At 41.6% G+C, this 15,887-nt stretch overlaps 2 protein-coding genes across 4 annotated transcripts in view; one reads left to right on the top strand and one right to left on the bottom strand.

Annotated features, from left to right (window-relative positions):
* LOC124115799 (IgGFc-binding protein-like) overlaps positions 1-13,945 on the top strand; it is a 28,240-nt gene extending 14,295 nt beyond the window's left edge. Inside the window, exons 1-3 of one of the 2 annotated variants that reach the window (XM_046476921.2) lie at positions 9,956-10,077; positions 11,656-12,888; positions 13,664-13,945. In XM_046476921.2, the coding sequence (XP_046332877.2) occupies positions 10,029-10,077; positions 11,656-12,884 (1,278 nt within the window). In that variant the 5' untranslated portion in view covers positions 9,956-10,028 and the 3' untranslated portion in view covers positions 12,885-12,888; positions 13,664-13,945. Of the gene's footprint in view, positions 1-9,955; positions 10,078-11,655; positions 12,889-13,663 lie in introns of those variants that run through there. The other variant, XM_046476922.2, reaches the window with a different exon arrangement.
* LOC124115797 lies at positions 4,142-9,471 on the bottom strand. Of its 2 annotated transcripts, none has more exons than XM_046476918.2 (5): positions 9,133-9,471; positions 7,341-8,408; positions 6,728-6,949; positions 6,398-6,595; positions 4,142-4,985 (listed from the first exon to the last, which is right to left on the bottom strand). In XM_046476918.2, exons 2-5 carry the CDS (start codon positions 7,981-7,983, stop codon positions 4,456-4,458), a joined length of 1,593 nt encoding a protein of 530 aa, XP_046332874.1. In that variant the 5' UTR covers positions 7,984-8,408; positions 9,133-9,471; the 3' UTR covers positions 4,142-4,455. The 2 variants fall into 2 exon arrangements, with proteins under 2 accessions (XP_046332874.1, XP_046332876.1); XM_046476920.2 differs by having other exon boundaries at positions 7,341-8,053.
* Positions 13,946-15,887: the final 1,942 nt, after the last annotated feature.

Here is a 15,887-nt window from a genome sequence, read left to right as displayed (position 1 = left end):
ATCTCACATATATTTCTTGTACAACAATTGCTCATTATTTGCGAAAAAAGGAAATTTAGGCATGTGATTACTACCAAGAAATTAGTCTGTTATACAGATCCTGAATGAACTATATCCAAAACAACCCTTGCAAGTCTATAATAGTTAGCAAGTCGAGAACGCTGCAGTTTCTGCAAATGAAGAGAGAGAATGGGCTCCGTTTTATAAAAATTCATTAAGACGTTTCTTTCTGCAAAATATTCTTATTTCAAATGTTAGTCTACCGACAAATAAGTGTATTAAAACATATACTCACTGCGTGATAGACAACACTAACATAACACGTGTTTAAAGTGTTTCTTTGATAACGTGAAAGTGTTGACGAGCATGGTTTGACGCCGCCTTTGTCAATATGCATGCGATATCACGGGGGTACACCAGAAATGGTGGGGAAATTAACCTGAGTCATTTGCGTGACGAGAGAGGGAGCGCTTTAGCCACTGTGCGACGTCACATCCCCTGTGTATTTCATAAATAAAACTTCACTAACCTAAAACTCCTCAGCACATCCTCCTGCAAAACATCTCTTACAACACAGACGTCGGGCACTGGCGACATATCCCTGCAGACATCGTAGGGTGGAGATAAGGAGATCCTTGATTGCTAATAGGTCAAGCCACGGCTGGTACTCGTCACTTTCATCATTACATCTTGTGAACCCTCAAGAAAATGAAGTGTTGATGCATAGAAACAATATTATCCTTCCCCAACGCTCAGCAGAACCCGTCCTAACTCAACACGATCACAACTGTCTCCCACACCTAGATCGAACCCTCTTATCTTTCCGTCACTGCAGTTGTTCAGTACTAAGCGTCGAGATTTGTTAGTACTATGTTTGTTTGGTTTCAGTTCATAAAGGAGGTACTACTATATTCATATATATGCCTATTCAACCCTCTACATGTATAACCCATGGTTATCCTGACGGTAGTGGGTCATTGTTTGTTACATGCCTTCTCAGTTGTTCATGCTTGGTATCGTAACCACGACGAGACATGCAGCACATAAAGACGTCTCTGTAGGTGACTGGACATGTTATGAAAAGGTGACTTATGGCCTTCACAATGGCCCCGTCACAGCACTGCTAGAACCCATACCCAGGGGCAAACACTGCTGATAGGCAGGGCTGTGTGTTTGCACCCAGTCCAATGGTATGCTGAGCTGGCTGTTTACAATGTAAACAGTGCCATGTTCTCCCAGAAAATGGATAATGTCTGTGATTTCACGTCTGCCTTCCGATTAACGACACATTGTTCATAGTATACACATGTATGTATTGAAATAGGGGGCAGCGATATAATTTGATTGATTTACAATTTTACCGACCCTCGTGAATGATGTATAGTATCAGTATTTTCTATTCATATGAGTTAACAATTGATACTATTTTACCAGCAAACCCTTCAAACAACACGATTGTTGCAGTTACATGTGGTTCGATCTCTTCTGAATATAGGCACCGCACCCAGGGCGAGGTCGGATATCACATTCCTTCATCTGCCTGCGACTTGCCAGAATAATTCTGGTCCATCATTCAACAGTAATGAAAATATATGTTTCAATAGAAACACACATCGCACCTGAACAATACTAGTTATTACTTTTTGTGGTTATTAGTAAATATACTTGTAATACTATTATTCTGGACCCGTGAAGATCCGGGGTAGAATAGGTCTTCAGCAAACCATGTTGCCGTAAAAGGTGATTATGCTTGTCGTAAGAGGCGACTAACGGGATCGGGTGGTCAGGCTCGCTGACTTGGTTAATGCATGTCATTGTATCCCCAATTGCGTGGATCGATGTTTCATGATATCAATCACTGGAATGTATGGTCCAGATTTGATTATTTTTTACAGACCGCCATCATATAGCTGGAACACTGCTGAATGCGGCGTTAAACAACAAACAAACAAAACAAAAACGATCATTCTGAACGTGTACATTATAATTCATAAGGAACCCATTCACAGGTAACATAAGTGTCATGGGCGTACTAGATGAAACATATTCTGGTATATCTGAGTATTCATGACTGCACGTTCTCCCACCGAATACCTTCAGGCAGCAACAAACACTTGACCATGATCCACTGTTGATGTATGTGTGAGTTTATATACATTCGATGTTTAAACACACTCTATTTACAACCAACAAAAGAAAACGCTGATATATTTATGGCCATTGTCAACGTTGGGAGTTAAGCGTTGTTTATTAGGTATACCGAAGGCTCTTGGCTATTCAATATATTTCTTGCGAATATTGCATAGCATGTCATTTATTCCACGTGCCCACGAGGCGCAGGTATTGCTTTTCTTGACTATGAATACGGGTAAGAGCGATGAGATACATGGGTGTTTATGGCTTTCACTCGTGCTTCTGCATTCAACGTAAGGAGTTTGAAGATAGACATTTGAGTCATACAGAATAGAAAGTCACATGTGCATTCATGATTCTTTAATGACTATGGACGAAGTAGTGAACTGTAATGTCAGTTTAGTGAGTCGACCGGGCTGTATTGACAAGTTTCAGTAGCTCACTAACACATTCCTTACGCTTAGTTAATACTCTTAGTAGCAAAACAACCTGTTTTTATTGGCGTTTGTGTTAACTGTTAGCGAGCAAACTTGCTCCACATTATTAGCGTGTGCAGATACGATTTATGTTTTTGTCGGGCCCTGATCGTCGAAGGCGTAGTGTTACGGAAGTGTTACGGAGTTTCTTCGGCGCGCCAGAAACCTATGATCGCGTTTTCGAATCCCGGTTCGCCCCGATTATGTTTCTAGGTTTGGCAGCACCATACCCGTGCTCGTGGGTTTCATCAAAGTGGTGAACGTGTGAGACCTGCATCACTTCGGGCTTTCGTTTCACATTAGGGTGCCACGCCGTGATATAACTGGAATAGTGTTAAAAGCGGCTTTAAACCCAACTCACTGACTATTTTTGCTGCATCACGGCATTTCACAAAGCACAACGTAACGACAGGTCATACAAGATTATCTCTTCGGTGAATTCCACGTGTTCGTGTATGGCGCTGAAAGATCCGGGGTAGAATAGGTCTTCAGCAACCCATGCTTGCCGTGCAAGGCGACTATGCTTGTCGTAAGAGGCTCGCTGACTTGGTTGATGCATCTCATCGTGTCCCAAATTGCGTGGATCGATGCTCATGATGTCTTATCGCTGGATTGTCTGGTCCAGACTCGATTATTTACAGACAGCCGTCACGTGGCTGGAATATTGCTGAATGCGCCTTTCAACAACAGACAAACGTTACCGTCGAGGTGTTCATGTCGGGGACTATGCTGGTCACTGATTGCAAATATGACGACAATATTAGTATGCAATCATGTAGACCTCAGGATACTTCGATGGATTCGGCTGCAGGATAGGCCCCAGTTCCCATTGACGTAGGAAGAGCCTCCGAAAAAGATGATTGGATGGTTACCGCCTTCCAGCAGACTGGGGCGCATAAAAGATTCACCATGATCATAATTCTTTTCCGGATACCCGTGGTCCGTGGTTTCATAAGGTGGGGCTTTCCTCCGACGTCAAACTGAGACATCGCGATATAGCTGAATACTCTTCAAAGCGGCATAAAACGCGAGGATTCTCTCAAGAATCAGTATACAGTCGTCAAATAATACAGCATTTAATAATATATATTAATTTACTATACAAGTGAACAGCCACTTATCTTTGACCTTCATATACAACTACCACCAGTAGTTGCAATCCCGGTCTCACGACTGGTGTACTCTAAGCAGTAATGATTGATCCACCGAGCCCTATTTCTACACCATATCTACCTGATTCAATTATCTGACAACCCAGCTTCTGGACAACACCAATACACCTGGATATTAAACCTCGCTCTCACATGCCTATCACATTGAAAGAACACTTTCAACAAAATATTTGGTCAAAATATGATCAAGATGAAAAGAGGCATAGTATCAACCGTACGTACGAGCTGTACGTAAATGTTTCCAAAGCGTATATACTCAAATATGTTTCTGTGATATGATTGTATATGTAATTTGCTTGAAGTTGTTTTATGGACGAAACACAAAACACGGCATGTTGTTGTTGTTTTTGTTTGTTTATTCTTTAACGCGATATTCCAGCTATATGACGGCGGTCTGTAAATAATCGAGTCTGAATCAGACAGTTCAAGGATTGACATCATGAGCGTCGATCCACGCAAATGGGATCGAATGTTATTGGTAGATGTGTACCTAACACGGGGCATTATCAAACCACAGTAGAGAAATTGGTAACATTTAATTTAATATTTCTCTTCTCTATAACAGTCTATACATCACACAGTTGTAACATAATCAGAAAGAAATCAATAAACAATGTTCTTGAACCAGCTCTTGTTGCAATGTTACACTGCAGTCATCACTATCATTGCGGTTGTCATGCTGGTAATTCTTCACGGGCAGGTTTTTTATCTTTCACACTCTTGTGGGATTTATTTCCACTGTCGGCGTTTTGTGAATCGTCTTTCTTACCAGTTGAATGGGATTCGGGCTCAATGCCAGCTGATTTAGATTCGGCATCATTCTTGCCAGCTGATTTAAAATTGTCATTCTTAGCAGCTGAACTCGATTCTGCTTTTTTAATAGAAGTTTTAGCGTCATTTGTCTTATTAAGAGTTTTAGAACCACTTATCTTTTCATCGCGCTTATGTTTCCCCTTAACAGAATGTGTTTGGCCATGATCTGTCTTTATAGAAATCTCTTTCTCTTTTACAAGTTCGTCATGGTCACTTTTCATGGCGGCGAGTTCTTTCACTATCTTCCCGATATTTGCCTTCAGTTGTTCAGCCTGGTAGTCCATCAGTCCTAGATCCAGCTTCATCCACTCCAGCGTCTTCACCGACCTCTCCATCGTGAGTACAGTGGCTGCTAGACCCTCCAGGGACGTGTGTGCCCCTTCCATGTCTCCTGCCCCACGGGAACGAAACAGTTGTAAATTGATGATGAGGATAATAATATTAACAATAATAATGCCGGTGAGCGAGTGAGTTAAGTTTAAGATCCATATGGACAGATTTTCGGTTATATCGTGGTTCCAGCTTAAAGTAGGAAGACATTCCAAAGTGACTGAAGTCATAGACACCAATTTTAATGAAACCCCAAGGCCACATATACGTACACGGTGCTGACACGCCAAGGGTAATATTAGGAATTTATTACTTGCCCGTGAAAAGATCACCCGTTTAATAAACATACAGCTGTATTACACATTGTGTAATACCAAAACGCGTGCTTATGTACTCTCGGAACACGTTTCACGAACAAATATTGAAAGCTCTCAACATACCTTGGCTTATTCAAAGACATTGTGTGTGGAGATAATGGATCACTGAGAGGAGCTTATGCACACTCGATGACCCCAGCAACCTTGTTGCTAGGCTGACGTCACATGGCATTGTTTCGCCGAAGGAACTTGCAACAAAATTCCACAAATTACGTCATCGGGTATTGTGACGTGATTGTAAACTTTGAGGTGCAAGGCCCCGTTCCACAAGGCGATCCTACTGTAGCGCAACGACAGTCGTTGGTCGAAGTTAAAGTATGTGAGTTGCGATAACCTTAACGCTACGATAATTTTGTGGAACGGACGCCTGAAAATTCTAAAGGTGGACCGTTGTATGGTATTAAATTCATACGTTTCAAGTTTTGACGTGTTTGAAGTATTACTCAACTCAATCGGATTATGCCGTGGATCGTGTAGGTGTCAGCCTATTCACACTCGAGAGGATAATTCTAAAAACGTTATAAATGGCAAGTAATAAATAAAATACTAAACTCGCTCCCGTGTAAAACTAATTTTATGAAACTCGTGAATAGTTGTGGTATCTGACTCGCTTTCGCTCGTCAGATACCACAACTATTCACTCGTTTCATAAAATTGGTATTACACGGGAGCTCGTTTAGTATTCTGTATGTACTGAATATACAGCGATGAGATGCCTGAGAGTTGTACAGACCAACAACAACATACACCATAATAATCCGGGATGTGATGCGTGTATGTGAGTGAATGAGTTTGGTTTTACGCCGCTTTTAGCAATATTCAAGCAATATCACGGCGGGGGACACCAGAAATGGGCTTCACACATTGTACCCATGTCGGGAATCGAGCCCGGGTCTTCAGCGTAACGAGCGAACGCTTTAACCACTAGGCTACCCGACCGCCCCAATGCGTGTATGTGTATGTAGCATGGATTGTGTGATATTATATTATTGAAGAACCAATCTCTATTCATACAGCATCGGGCATGAGGCGTATTGAATGGTAGTGTATTACAAATCCGAGCATTACTCAATGGCTCAAACGGTACTTTACTGACCAGTTTCAATCTGTATGTCCAGAGCAGTCTTGTAGTTTGTGTAGGCAAGCTGAAGGGCTTCCTCCTGCCCCAGAGCGTCATTCTCTGGGAACCGTTGTCGCAGATACGCGAACGCCAGGTTAAGGTAGGCATGGGACAGTAGGTCCTTGTCCTGGATCTCCTTCCGGAGATCATCAAGGCTTTTCTTTCCATCTTCGCCTGTGACATTGGAAAGCGCAGAAGCAATAATTTCACACTTAATGTTAAATTGGTCATCTTTTGTGAACATATTAATTTCATCATAATAGTTGCGTTCTGAACTCATTCGACTGATATGGAATGTATTTGTACCTGCGTATGTACTGACTGCTGCTGTGAAATCTTTCTGAAGAAGATACACGGCTGCTATGTTGTGGCGCATCTGCAGACATTGCTGTGGCATCTCCGCAAACGAGTCAGCCTCCTGAAGTTTACCATGGGACCTTTCGAAGTACTTCACAGCGTTTCTATATTCTTGTATTTGAGTGTAGACAAGTCCAAGGTCACACCAGGTTGTCGTGGAGATACTGGTACCTATATTCATAAAGAAGGAACCGTGGAAGCGTGATGTTTGCTGCTTACGTTGTCCAAGATTAAACCACTGAGCCTCATAGATGACATGTATACAGTGTTGTTTGATTTCATAAAAAGATATTTTATATATTTGGAAGCTGGATATCTCGAATAGTGTTACTCTTAACTGCTTCTAACTGATTGTTCATAGGACATCGCCCGGGTTACCAATGTTCCGGGTTAAACAATACCCCCCCCCCCCCCCCCCCCCCCCCCCACACACACACACACACACACACACACCTACACACATTAATATGTATGTTCAAAACATGTATGCTCAAATCATCCAGAAAGCAATGCTCTTGGACTAACGGGGTGTAACTGTAATGAAAATAAGCTATATACTTACAACTGGAATCATCCTCGGGAATAACGGCCAGACAACGCCGTCCTTCCTCTTTAGCCTCCTTTGGGTCACGTTTCAGCAACAGGTTCATCATCTCATACACCATCTGCAGTACAGAGTCCACGTCCTCTGAATCCCTGTCCTGTTTGTACGCGAGAATCTTTTCTTTCAGAAGTTCACAACGCTCACTGTCTCTGCGTTCGAAACGCAAAAGTGCTGTTAAGATGTATTGCTTCAGACATGTATCCGACCCACTGTCGTCATCATACTGCTTAGCTTGGTACAGGGCATGTAGGATACCATCTGACTCTGTGCGTGAAAGGACTCGATCCCCCTTCACACGCATCATCCCCACTGCTTTGTAATAATAAATGTCTGAAAGGATGACGGGGTGATGTTTCTCAGCCGTGGTTGTCATGTCACTCAACATGTCTATACCTGTCTGGATTCTATCAGCAGTGTGTACGTATGCTGTAGCAAGGTTGAGGCGGCATATACATACATTTTTCTCTCTGTTTGTGCCAAGGTGTTCTGCTTCAGTCAGTGCTTCTTCAAACAGTCTGATCTGCCCGGGGCCCTCCATTTCACTCCCCTGCTTACATAATCGTCTCACTTTCTCAGCGCGTGTATTTGTCAGTAGCGGCATGGCGTTGGCGTTGATGGCGTTGAAGACGTTGCAGTTTGAATTACATCAACAATAGGAGGCGACGCAGATCCTGTATGCAGTACTCATGAATGAACATGCATAAAACTGCATTCTGTTGTTACTGTGTCATACGTCTATTCAATATAACTATGAGCGTTATATCTAACATAACCTTCAAATAACTAGGACACGGTGTCGACAGGACATGGGAAACACTTGATCAAATGCCCTTACCTGCCTACAGTACAATCTACACGGCCTTTTAATGCACTCTCAGCTCATATGTTGTCTTTCGACGACCACAGTCATGACCACAGAGATAACACAGTGGTCCAATAGCCTGTCTTTGTACTGCGGGCTGACAGCGTGGTAATACAAACTGCAAGACAGTGTCTTCTGGGACCGTTATGTGAACCGAGATCATTCTGCAATGGGGACATTTGTCAGTACATTTTGAATAGCATTCTATCTAACCGTTGTATAACTATATATCTGTTACGTTGTACCCTTCTAATTAAGAAATAAACGATGATTGGGAGTTGTTTATCATACAATAAAACACTGCAGGCAGAATAAACCATGTGGGCGCCGCTTTTTTTTTTACTATAAACAGAGAGCACGAGTTGTTTATTTCTTATGTGAAACGTCAACATTACGTATAGACCTTTAAAGGTCATAATAGAATTACAAGCTAATATATACCCGTATTTAGCAAATGATGACTCCCTCAATAGTATCCGACTTCGGCAATGTCGGACAAGTCCATTTCATGCACGGATGGGTGATTCCCGTACAGTTTTACAAAACATACGTAGATTGTCTCTACGTTTTCTCCCAATAGCGATTGTTATATCTCTCCCTCTTTTTGATGCGATTGTTCGGCCCTTGCGTTTATCTGTGTTGCCTAGCTACATCTATGGGGAACAACCACTAGACACTTCCCTCTAAAAAATAACCACGTCCAATATACGAGTAATTAAGTTGCGAGCGCATGTTCGAATCTTCAGAAATTACGTCATGATAGAACAGTGTTTTATCATGAAATAAACCACGCTTCGTTCTTCATTGTTCTTTGCGATTTATCTCGTAACTATCCCATATCCTTTCTTTAGCCCTGCATGACAGGCACAAACTGTATAACCAACTCACCTCGTTGTAACGCTTAATCACATGGTTGCGTGCGGCGGGGGCTCGCCTCGTGCCACAGTGCTACCGTCGTACTAGGACATACATTACAGACTCTAGGTATATGATAATCAATACTATTTCAATAAACTAGGTATGATCGAATGACCCAGTTTGGTGTCCACTACACACTAACCCATGAAGATCCGGGTTAAATTTCTCCTCAGCGACCCATGCTTGTCGGAAGAGGCGAATAACAGGTTTGGGTGGCAAGGCTCGCTGCCTTATTTGATGCATGTCATCGTACATTGTATCTTGATTGCGTAGATTGATGTACGTGATGTCAACAACTGTATTGTCAGGTCCAGGCTCGATTATTTATGGACAACCGCCATTTGGTTGGAAAATTGAGTGTGGCGTTAAACATTAAACACACTACATAACATTAACAGTAGGTACAGTCCTATTGTTGTTGCAGATATCTTTGTTAAATATATCTTAAAAACCGTGCTCAACATTACTAATGTCACAGAGATTAGATACATTAATATGAAGGAATAACATCCCTTCCCCACCCCACAATAGCAAAAGCACAAAACAAGACATTAAAAAGTTAGAGAAACAAAGCATCCCAAAACAAAAATTATACAATCGCAAAAAAAACCAACAACTATGTTTGAGTTAAGTACAGTATTCCGATCACGACACCCAAGTTGGTAGAGAGATCATTTATGCCCGCAACACTATACTGGAGCAAGGAGCAAGTGTATTGTGATAAGACTAAATCCGACGTCCACGGGACGTGTGTCATATGGCAAAGTACAACATATAGGACGAACATATGCAACTTCTCAAATGACCACTTAGTAGGTAATACAGCAGTAGATAGTGTGCCAGGTGCGCGTAGTAGAAGCTTCAGTATGTTTATTTGCTATACCATCTTCGCCCTCGTACTGCTACAGGTTGAAGGTAGGAAACGTTACATGTGTAATCTTTCACATATGTCATGGAGCTTTTGAACTGGTAAAATATTTGTAAAGGAAACAAGCCTGGATCAATTAAATTTAAAGATTACTTTGAGGTAACAACTATCGTGTTTAATTTACTTGTACATAGGCTTGAATTTGAAGTAACCGGGAGGGCGTTGTCGGCCCAGTCGTCTGAGCCGCCGCAATAAGCTATGGAGAGTTACTTCCCCTAAAGATGCCAGATTCTTGGTTTGGCGGCACCTTACCCTTGCTCGTGGGTTTCGGCAAAGAACAACGGTGTACATAGATACTGGAAATATGCATCACTTCGGACTTAGCGAGCACAGAGAGGTGACACACAATGACAAAATGAAATAGAGTAATGATGGGCGTAAAACCCAAGTTTTAGGTGTACCATAAAATCATTGTGAAACGTAGACATTGATTATTATGCCCAGCCCTAACGAAGTTGGCGGGGGATATAGAAACGGTTTCCGTCTGTCCGTTCCTCCGTCACATTTCGTTTCCGGAGAAGAACTCGGAAACCATATGAGATAACTTTACAAAATCACGTACACACATTCACCATATGATGTAGATGTGCCTTTAGCTATTTAGGTTTCCCTTGCATTTTAAAATCACTTTGTATACATTTTTGAAATGTGGACATAAGCTCTGAACTGAAATCGAAGCAGTGGGTTTCATGTCCGACTCGAAAGCTATTAAAGATATCTTTATGAAACTTCGTCCATACATTGACCATATAGTGAAGATGTGTCTTTTGCTATTTATGATTCCTCCGAATTTTTTATTTCTTTCATATAATTTAATAAATTTGGGCTTTGTCTCAGAACTGAGTGAAAGATGTGGGTTTCATTTCCGGAGATTATTATTTGATGTTTATTTTCTTATTTCATTTAAATGGCGAACAAGGAGACGCCGCAACAATCAAAGCTATAAAAGGATTCATAGTAGTTGTAATAGAATTCACCAGGTTTTTAGGGGTCAGCATGCTCACAACTTTTGTACCTTATCTGTTGAGTGTACCTTACTCTGGTAACTACCCGTAAAGGGTAGGGCTGCAGCAATACCTGCCTGTATAACAATGCTGTACAATACAATTCATGATATCTAAATGAGTGAATTTGTGCAGTTCAGTACTCAATGACACAAAATAGTCTCAGCCGTCACATACTGGAAGATGAACCTTTGTTTTTCATTACAGTCTTATTAAAGCAGATACTTGTGCAAAGGTTTGGAAATGTTATACAGTAGCTCTTGTATTCAACCTCTTCCACAAGCAGGTGGACAAACTGATAATTTACAATGTCACATTTGATTGCACATATCCTTGTCTTTAAGACTGGAAATTGGCGGAGGGAAATACATGTAGATGTCTTCGTCTTCTTGTTCTATATACTGGAACTTGTGTGATACTTGGTACCAGACCTATCCAACAACGGATTCTATCGAAGTAAAAGAATTCCAATAGCCAATTAAGTGAAAAGCGTTAGTTATCTGCAGCGCTGGTTGTAATGCATAGACAACCACATGCTTCATATATTTTTCATCATTTCAGGAAGGCTCAATTATGAAGGCAAGACATTTACGGTAGCTTTCTTTCCAAACTATGTGAGCATGTATGGCAGGTCTGTGACGGGGCACCTGTATTTTCGAAGTCAGTCAGGGGGCAGCTGCTCCGTCACCGACGACGATGGGAAGGTCCACCAAGTCACACTCAACCACACGAAGGACGCCTTCACACAGTTTGATCTGCCTGGCGGGAAATTCTACAGTCTCGGCATGTACGTCCAGAAGAGGGCCATCTTCGTCCAGTGTACCGAGGTTGTTCAGCTGTACGGTCTGAGCAGCAGAGACAGTGATGTCGGAGCAGCATCAGCCTTTAACATCCTTCCCACGACATCACTGGATATGTTGTCCGAGTATATCATTCCATCGGTGCCAAACAACGCCATGCTTGGGGTGGTTGCTATAGAGAATAACACGTCGGTCACTGTTGACATTAAATCTAACTGTCCCTCTTTCGGAAACGGAGAGACTAAAGTACTTAATGCCCGAGACGTATACCAAGTGGCGTCTCTTGAGTCTGGGAGGGGAGTGTATTGTACCCTCGGAGGTACACGCATTAAAAGTAGTAAACCGGTAGCTTTATATACCGGCGGAGTGATACTTCTTTATCCGGGAGTCCATGGCGATCACGTGCTGAATCAGGTACGACCGCTATCGCAATGGGGACGTGAATATATCGTACCTCAGGTCATTAACATGGACAAGTACAATATTCGTATTGTTGCAGCACATAATGACACCAATGTTGCTATATTTGGAAAAACAACCACGTCATTTGTACTTAATGAAAAACAGGTTCACCAAGAAGACCATGCAACCGACGACAACGTTTTCATTTCGGCTACCAAATCTATCCTGGTATCCCAGATTGCTGGCAACGACCAGGGATATGACGTGTTCGGCTCCCTTGTCCCTCCCATCACTGAATACGCGTCAGAGTACGTCATCCCCGACATCCAGGCGGCAGGAAGACATTTCAACCTCAATGCCACTATCATCACGGAATCGAAATGCGTCCCCGACATCGGGGTCAAGGCCACGTGGACGTCGTTCCAAGCTGGTTCGCGAGAGTTCTCCGTGACAACCATACCAGTCAACAACACACTGACGGAGATCAAGAGCAGCTCACCAACGTGCACTTTCGGCGTGCAGATGACTGGGTTTGCCACCTATGAAGCCTACGCATACTTTGTGACACCGTTTGGTCCAAACTTTTAGTCAGGTAAACCCCTATTACAATAGATATAAACAGTGAGTGAGTGATTATGGTTTTACGCCGCTTTTAGCAATATTCCAGCAATATCACGGCGGGGGACACCAGAAAGGGGCTTCACACATTGTACCAATGTCGGGAATCGAACCACAGGGGCTACCCGACCGCCCCAGATATAAACAGTAAAACCTCGTTAACACGAAGACTATCGAGTTGTCCAGAGTTTGATATAAGCGGAATGCCCAGAGAAAACATTTGGGCCGTCAAGAATGTTTCTTTTTTTCTCTTTGTTTTTGGTTAATGCAGTCAGCAATGTTCCAGCTACATCACGATTGCCTGTTGATAATCTTGTCTGAGTCAGGCCAGTGATTGATATGATGAGCCACGTCCAAAGCCGCCAAAGTACGATGACACGCAATCAACCAACAATACAAATACTACTTGCACACGGCTTCCTTACGAGTTGGATGTTGTTTCAAAAGAAATATCGATTTGACTTCGAGTAAGCGAGGTTAAACTGTACGACCAATTTTCTTAAAACATCTTTAATCTAATAATAAAAGCCCTTACGTATATGCTTCATAAATGATTTTGGGATTTTGAATCGAGCTTAGATATTTTTTCAGCTACATTTATTTTTCTGGCATTTCTTTTCAAAAATCTGAATCATGCTTAATTTTTTCCAGAATTTTGGCGGACAATTTCTCCTTTTTATAAAATCCCAAATCTTTAAATATTTAAAATTTTCATGGGAATATTGTATATTGCACTGCTTTCCTTTCAGGATGACGTGGACGATGTGCGGGTTCTATGTGATTTATCAGTACAGAGCTGAAAAGGCGGCCCACATTTACGGGAACACCACTGCAGTAATTATGTATCTTCTGAAAATCACCCTGATCATACTAAACCTGTTCACTGTTTCGCTTTTCAACATCTGTCTAACATAACCTTTAATTGTACCTTATAATGTTCTACCATTGTAACCAACGATTTCTTTGGTTTGAATATTACAAGCCTTTTTGTTTTGAAGGTATTTCATATTGGAAATAAAAAAAGGATCTTTTTCGAGCCTCATCTGTTCAGATACCGGAACCTTCCTTGCACTTCAAATTTTGGACCCGTGAAGATCCGGGGTAAAATAGGTCTTTCAGCAACCCATGCTTGACCGTAAAAGGCCGCAATGCTTGTCGTAAGAGACGACTAACGTAATCGGGTGGTCAGGCCCACTGACTTGTTCGATGAATGTCATCGTATCCCAATTGCGGAGATTGATGCTCATGATGTCTTATCACTGGACTGTCTGGTCCAGACTCGATTATATCCAGACCGCCGTCATATAGCTGGAGTATCGCTGAGTGCGGCGTTAAACAACAAATAAACAAACAACAAACAAACAAACGAATAAACAAATAAACAAATAAACAAAGGTCGTAATGATAGATATCCACGATCGGAAGACGAATCTACTGTTCTACGGTATCGCTGAAGAACCAGAAGAAAACACAGAAAAGACTTTGAAAACATGATCCATGAAACAAACAATCTGTGGACCAGAGTTCGAGTAGCTGGAACCGGCGTTTATCAATTTTGATACAGACTGATCTGAAAAACGAGATACCTCAGAAAAATGCAATGATATTTCAATGAGAAACTTTCATAAACAAGCATGAAATACTCATATCCCCCGCCAATATGACATGTCCGTCTGTGTGCAATGCATTAGCTCCTGTGAACTGTTTTCACTGGGCCTTTTTGTATATGGCCTAATTACCAAAAACTAGACCTATCTATGTGCCAAGTTTGGTGAAGAAATATGGTACGGTTTTCGAGATCTGATCCGGAAACGAGGACTACCGCCATTTTCAGTCTAAGTCAAAGTCGTTGCCATGGAAACTCGATAAATAATTTCTTTAAAAAACCCAAACTATCAAAAGGCACTAGTTCACCACTAGATATATCTATGTGCTAAGTTTGGTGAAGAAATATGGTACGGTTTTCAAGATCTGCTCCGGAAACGAGGACTGCCACCATTTTAAGTCTATGTCAAAATCGTTGCTATGGAAACTCAAAAAATATATTTTTTTAAATCCCAAACTATCAAAAGGCACCAGTTCACCACTAGACCTATCTATGTGCCAGGTTTGGTGAAGAAATATGGTACTTTTTTCAAGCTCTGCTCCGGAAACGAGGACTACCACCATTTTCAGTCTAACTCAAAGTCGTTGAAATGGAAACTAAAAAAAAATAAAAAAATAAAATCCCAAACTATCAAAAGGCACCATTTCAACGATAGACCTATCTATGTGCTAAGTTTGGTGAAGAAATATGGTACGGTTTTCAAGATCTGCTCCGGAAACGAGGACTACCACCATTTTCAGTCTTAATCAAAGTCGTTGCTATGGAAAGTCAAAAAATATTATTTTTTTAAATCTCAAACTATCAAAAGGCACCAGTTCACCACTAGACCTATCTATGTGCCAAGTTTAGGGGAGAAATATGGTACGGTTTTCAAGATTTGCTCCGGAAACGAGGACTACCGCCATTTTGAGTCTTAGTCAAAGTCGTTGCTATGGAAACTCAAAAAATATATCTTTTTAAATCCCAAACTGTCAAAAGGCACCAGTTCACCACTAGACCTATCTATGTGCCAAGTTTGGTGAAGAAATATGGTACGTTTTTCAAGCTCTGCTCCGGAAACGAGGACTACCACCATTTTCAGTCTAAATCAAAGTCGTTGAAATGGAAACTAAAAGAAAAATTAAAAAATTAAATCCCAAACTATCAAAAGGCACCAGTTCACCACTAGACCTATCTATGTGCTAAGTTTGGTGAAGAAATATGGTACGGTTTTCAAGATTTGCTCCGGAAACGAGGACTACCGCCATTTTGAGTCTTAGTCAAAGTCGTTGCCATGGAAACTCGAAAAATATATTTTTTAAAATCCCAAACTGTCAAAAGGCACCAGTTCACCACTAGACCTATCTATGTGCCAAGTTTGGTGAAGA

The sequence above is a fragment of the Haliotis rufescens genome, unplaced genomic scaffold (assembly GCF_023055435.1).
Source record: "Haliotis rufescens isolate VD_foot unplaced genomic scaffold, xgHalRufe1.0.p SCAF_1, whole genome shotgun sequence".
NCBI lineage: Eukaryota > Metazoa > Mollusca > Gastropoda > Lepetellida > Haliotidae > Haliotis > Haliotis rufescens.
This window is presented reverse-complemented; position numbering and strand designations above follow the sequence as displayed.

Excerpts from the sequence above, each read along its gene's own strand:
- LOC124115797 (XM_046476918.2), bottom strand. The coding sequence starts at position 7,983 with ATGCCGCTACTGACAAATACACGCGCTGAGAAAGTGAGACGATTATGT. Across the intron at positions 6,950-7,340 it reads TCCCGAGGATGATTCCAGTT|GTACCAGTATCTCCACGACA; the intron begins GTAAGTATATAG and ends TTATGAATATAG. Across the intron at positions 4,986-6,397 it reads GGACATACAGATTGAAACTG|GAGACATGGAAGGGGCACAC; the intron begins GTCAGTAAAGTA and ends CCCGTGGGGCAG.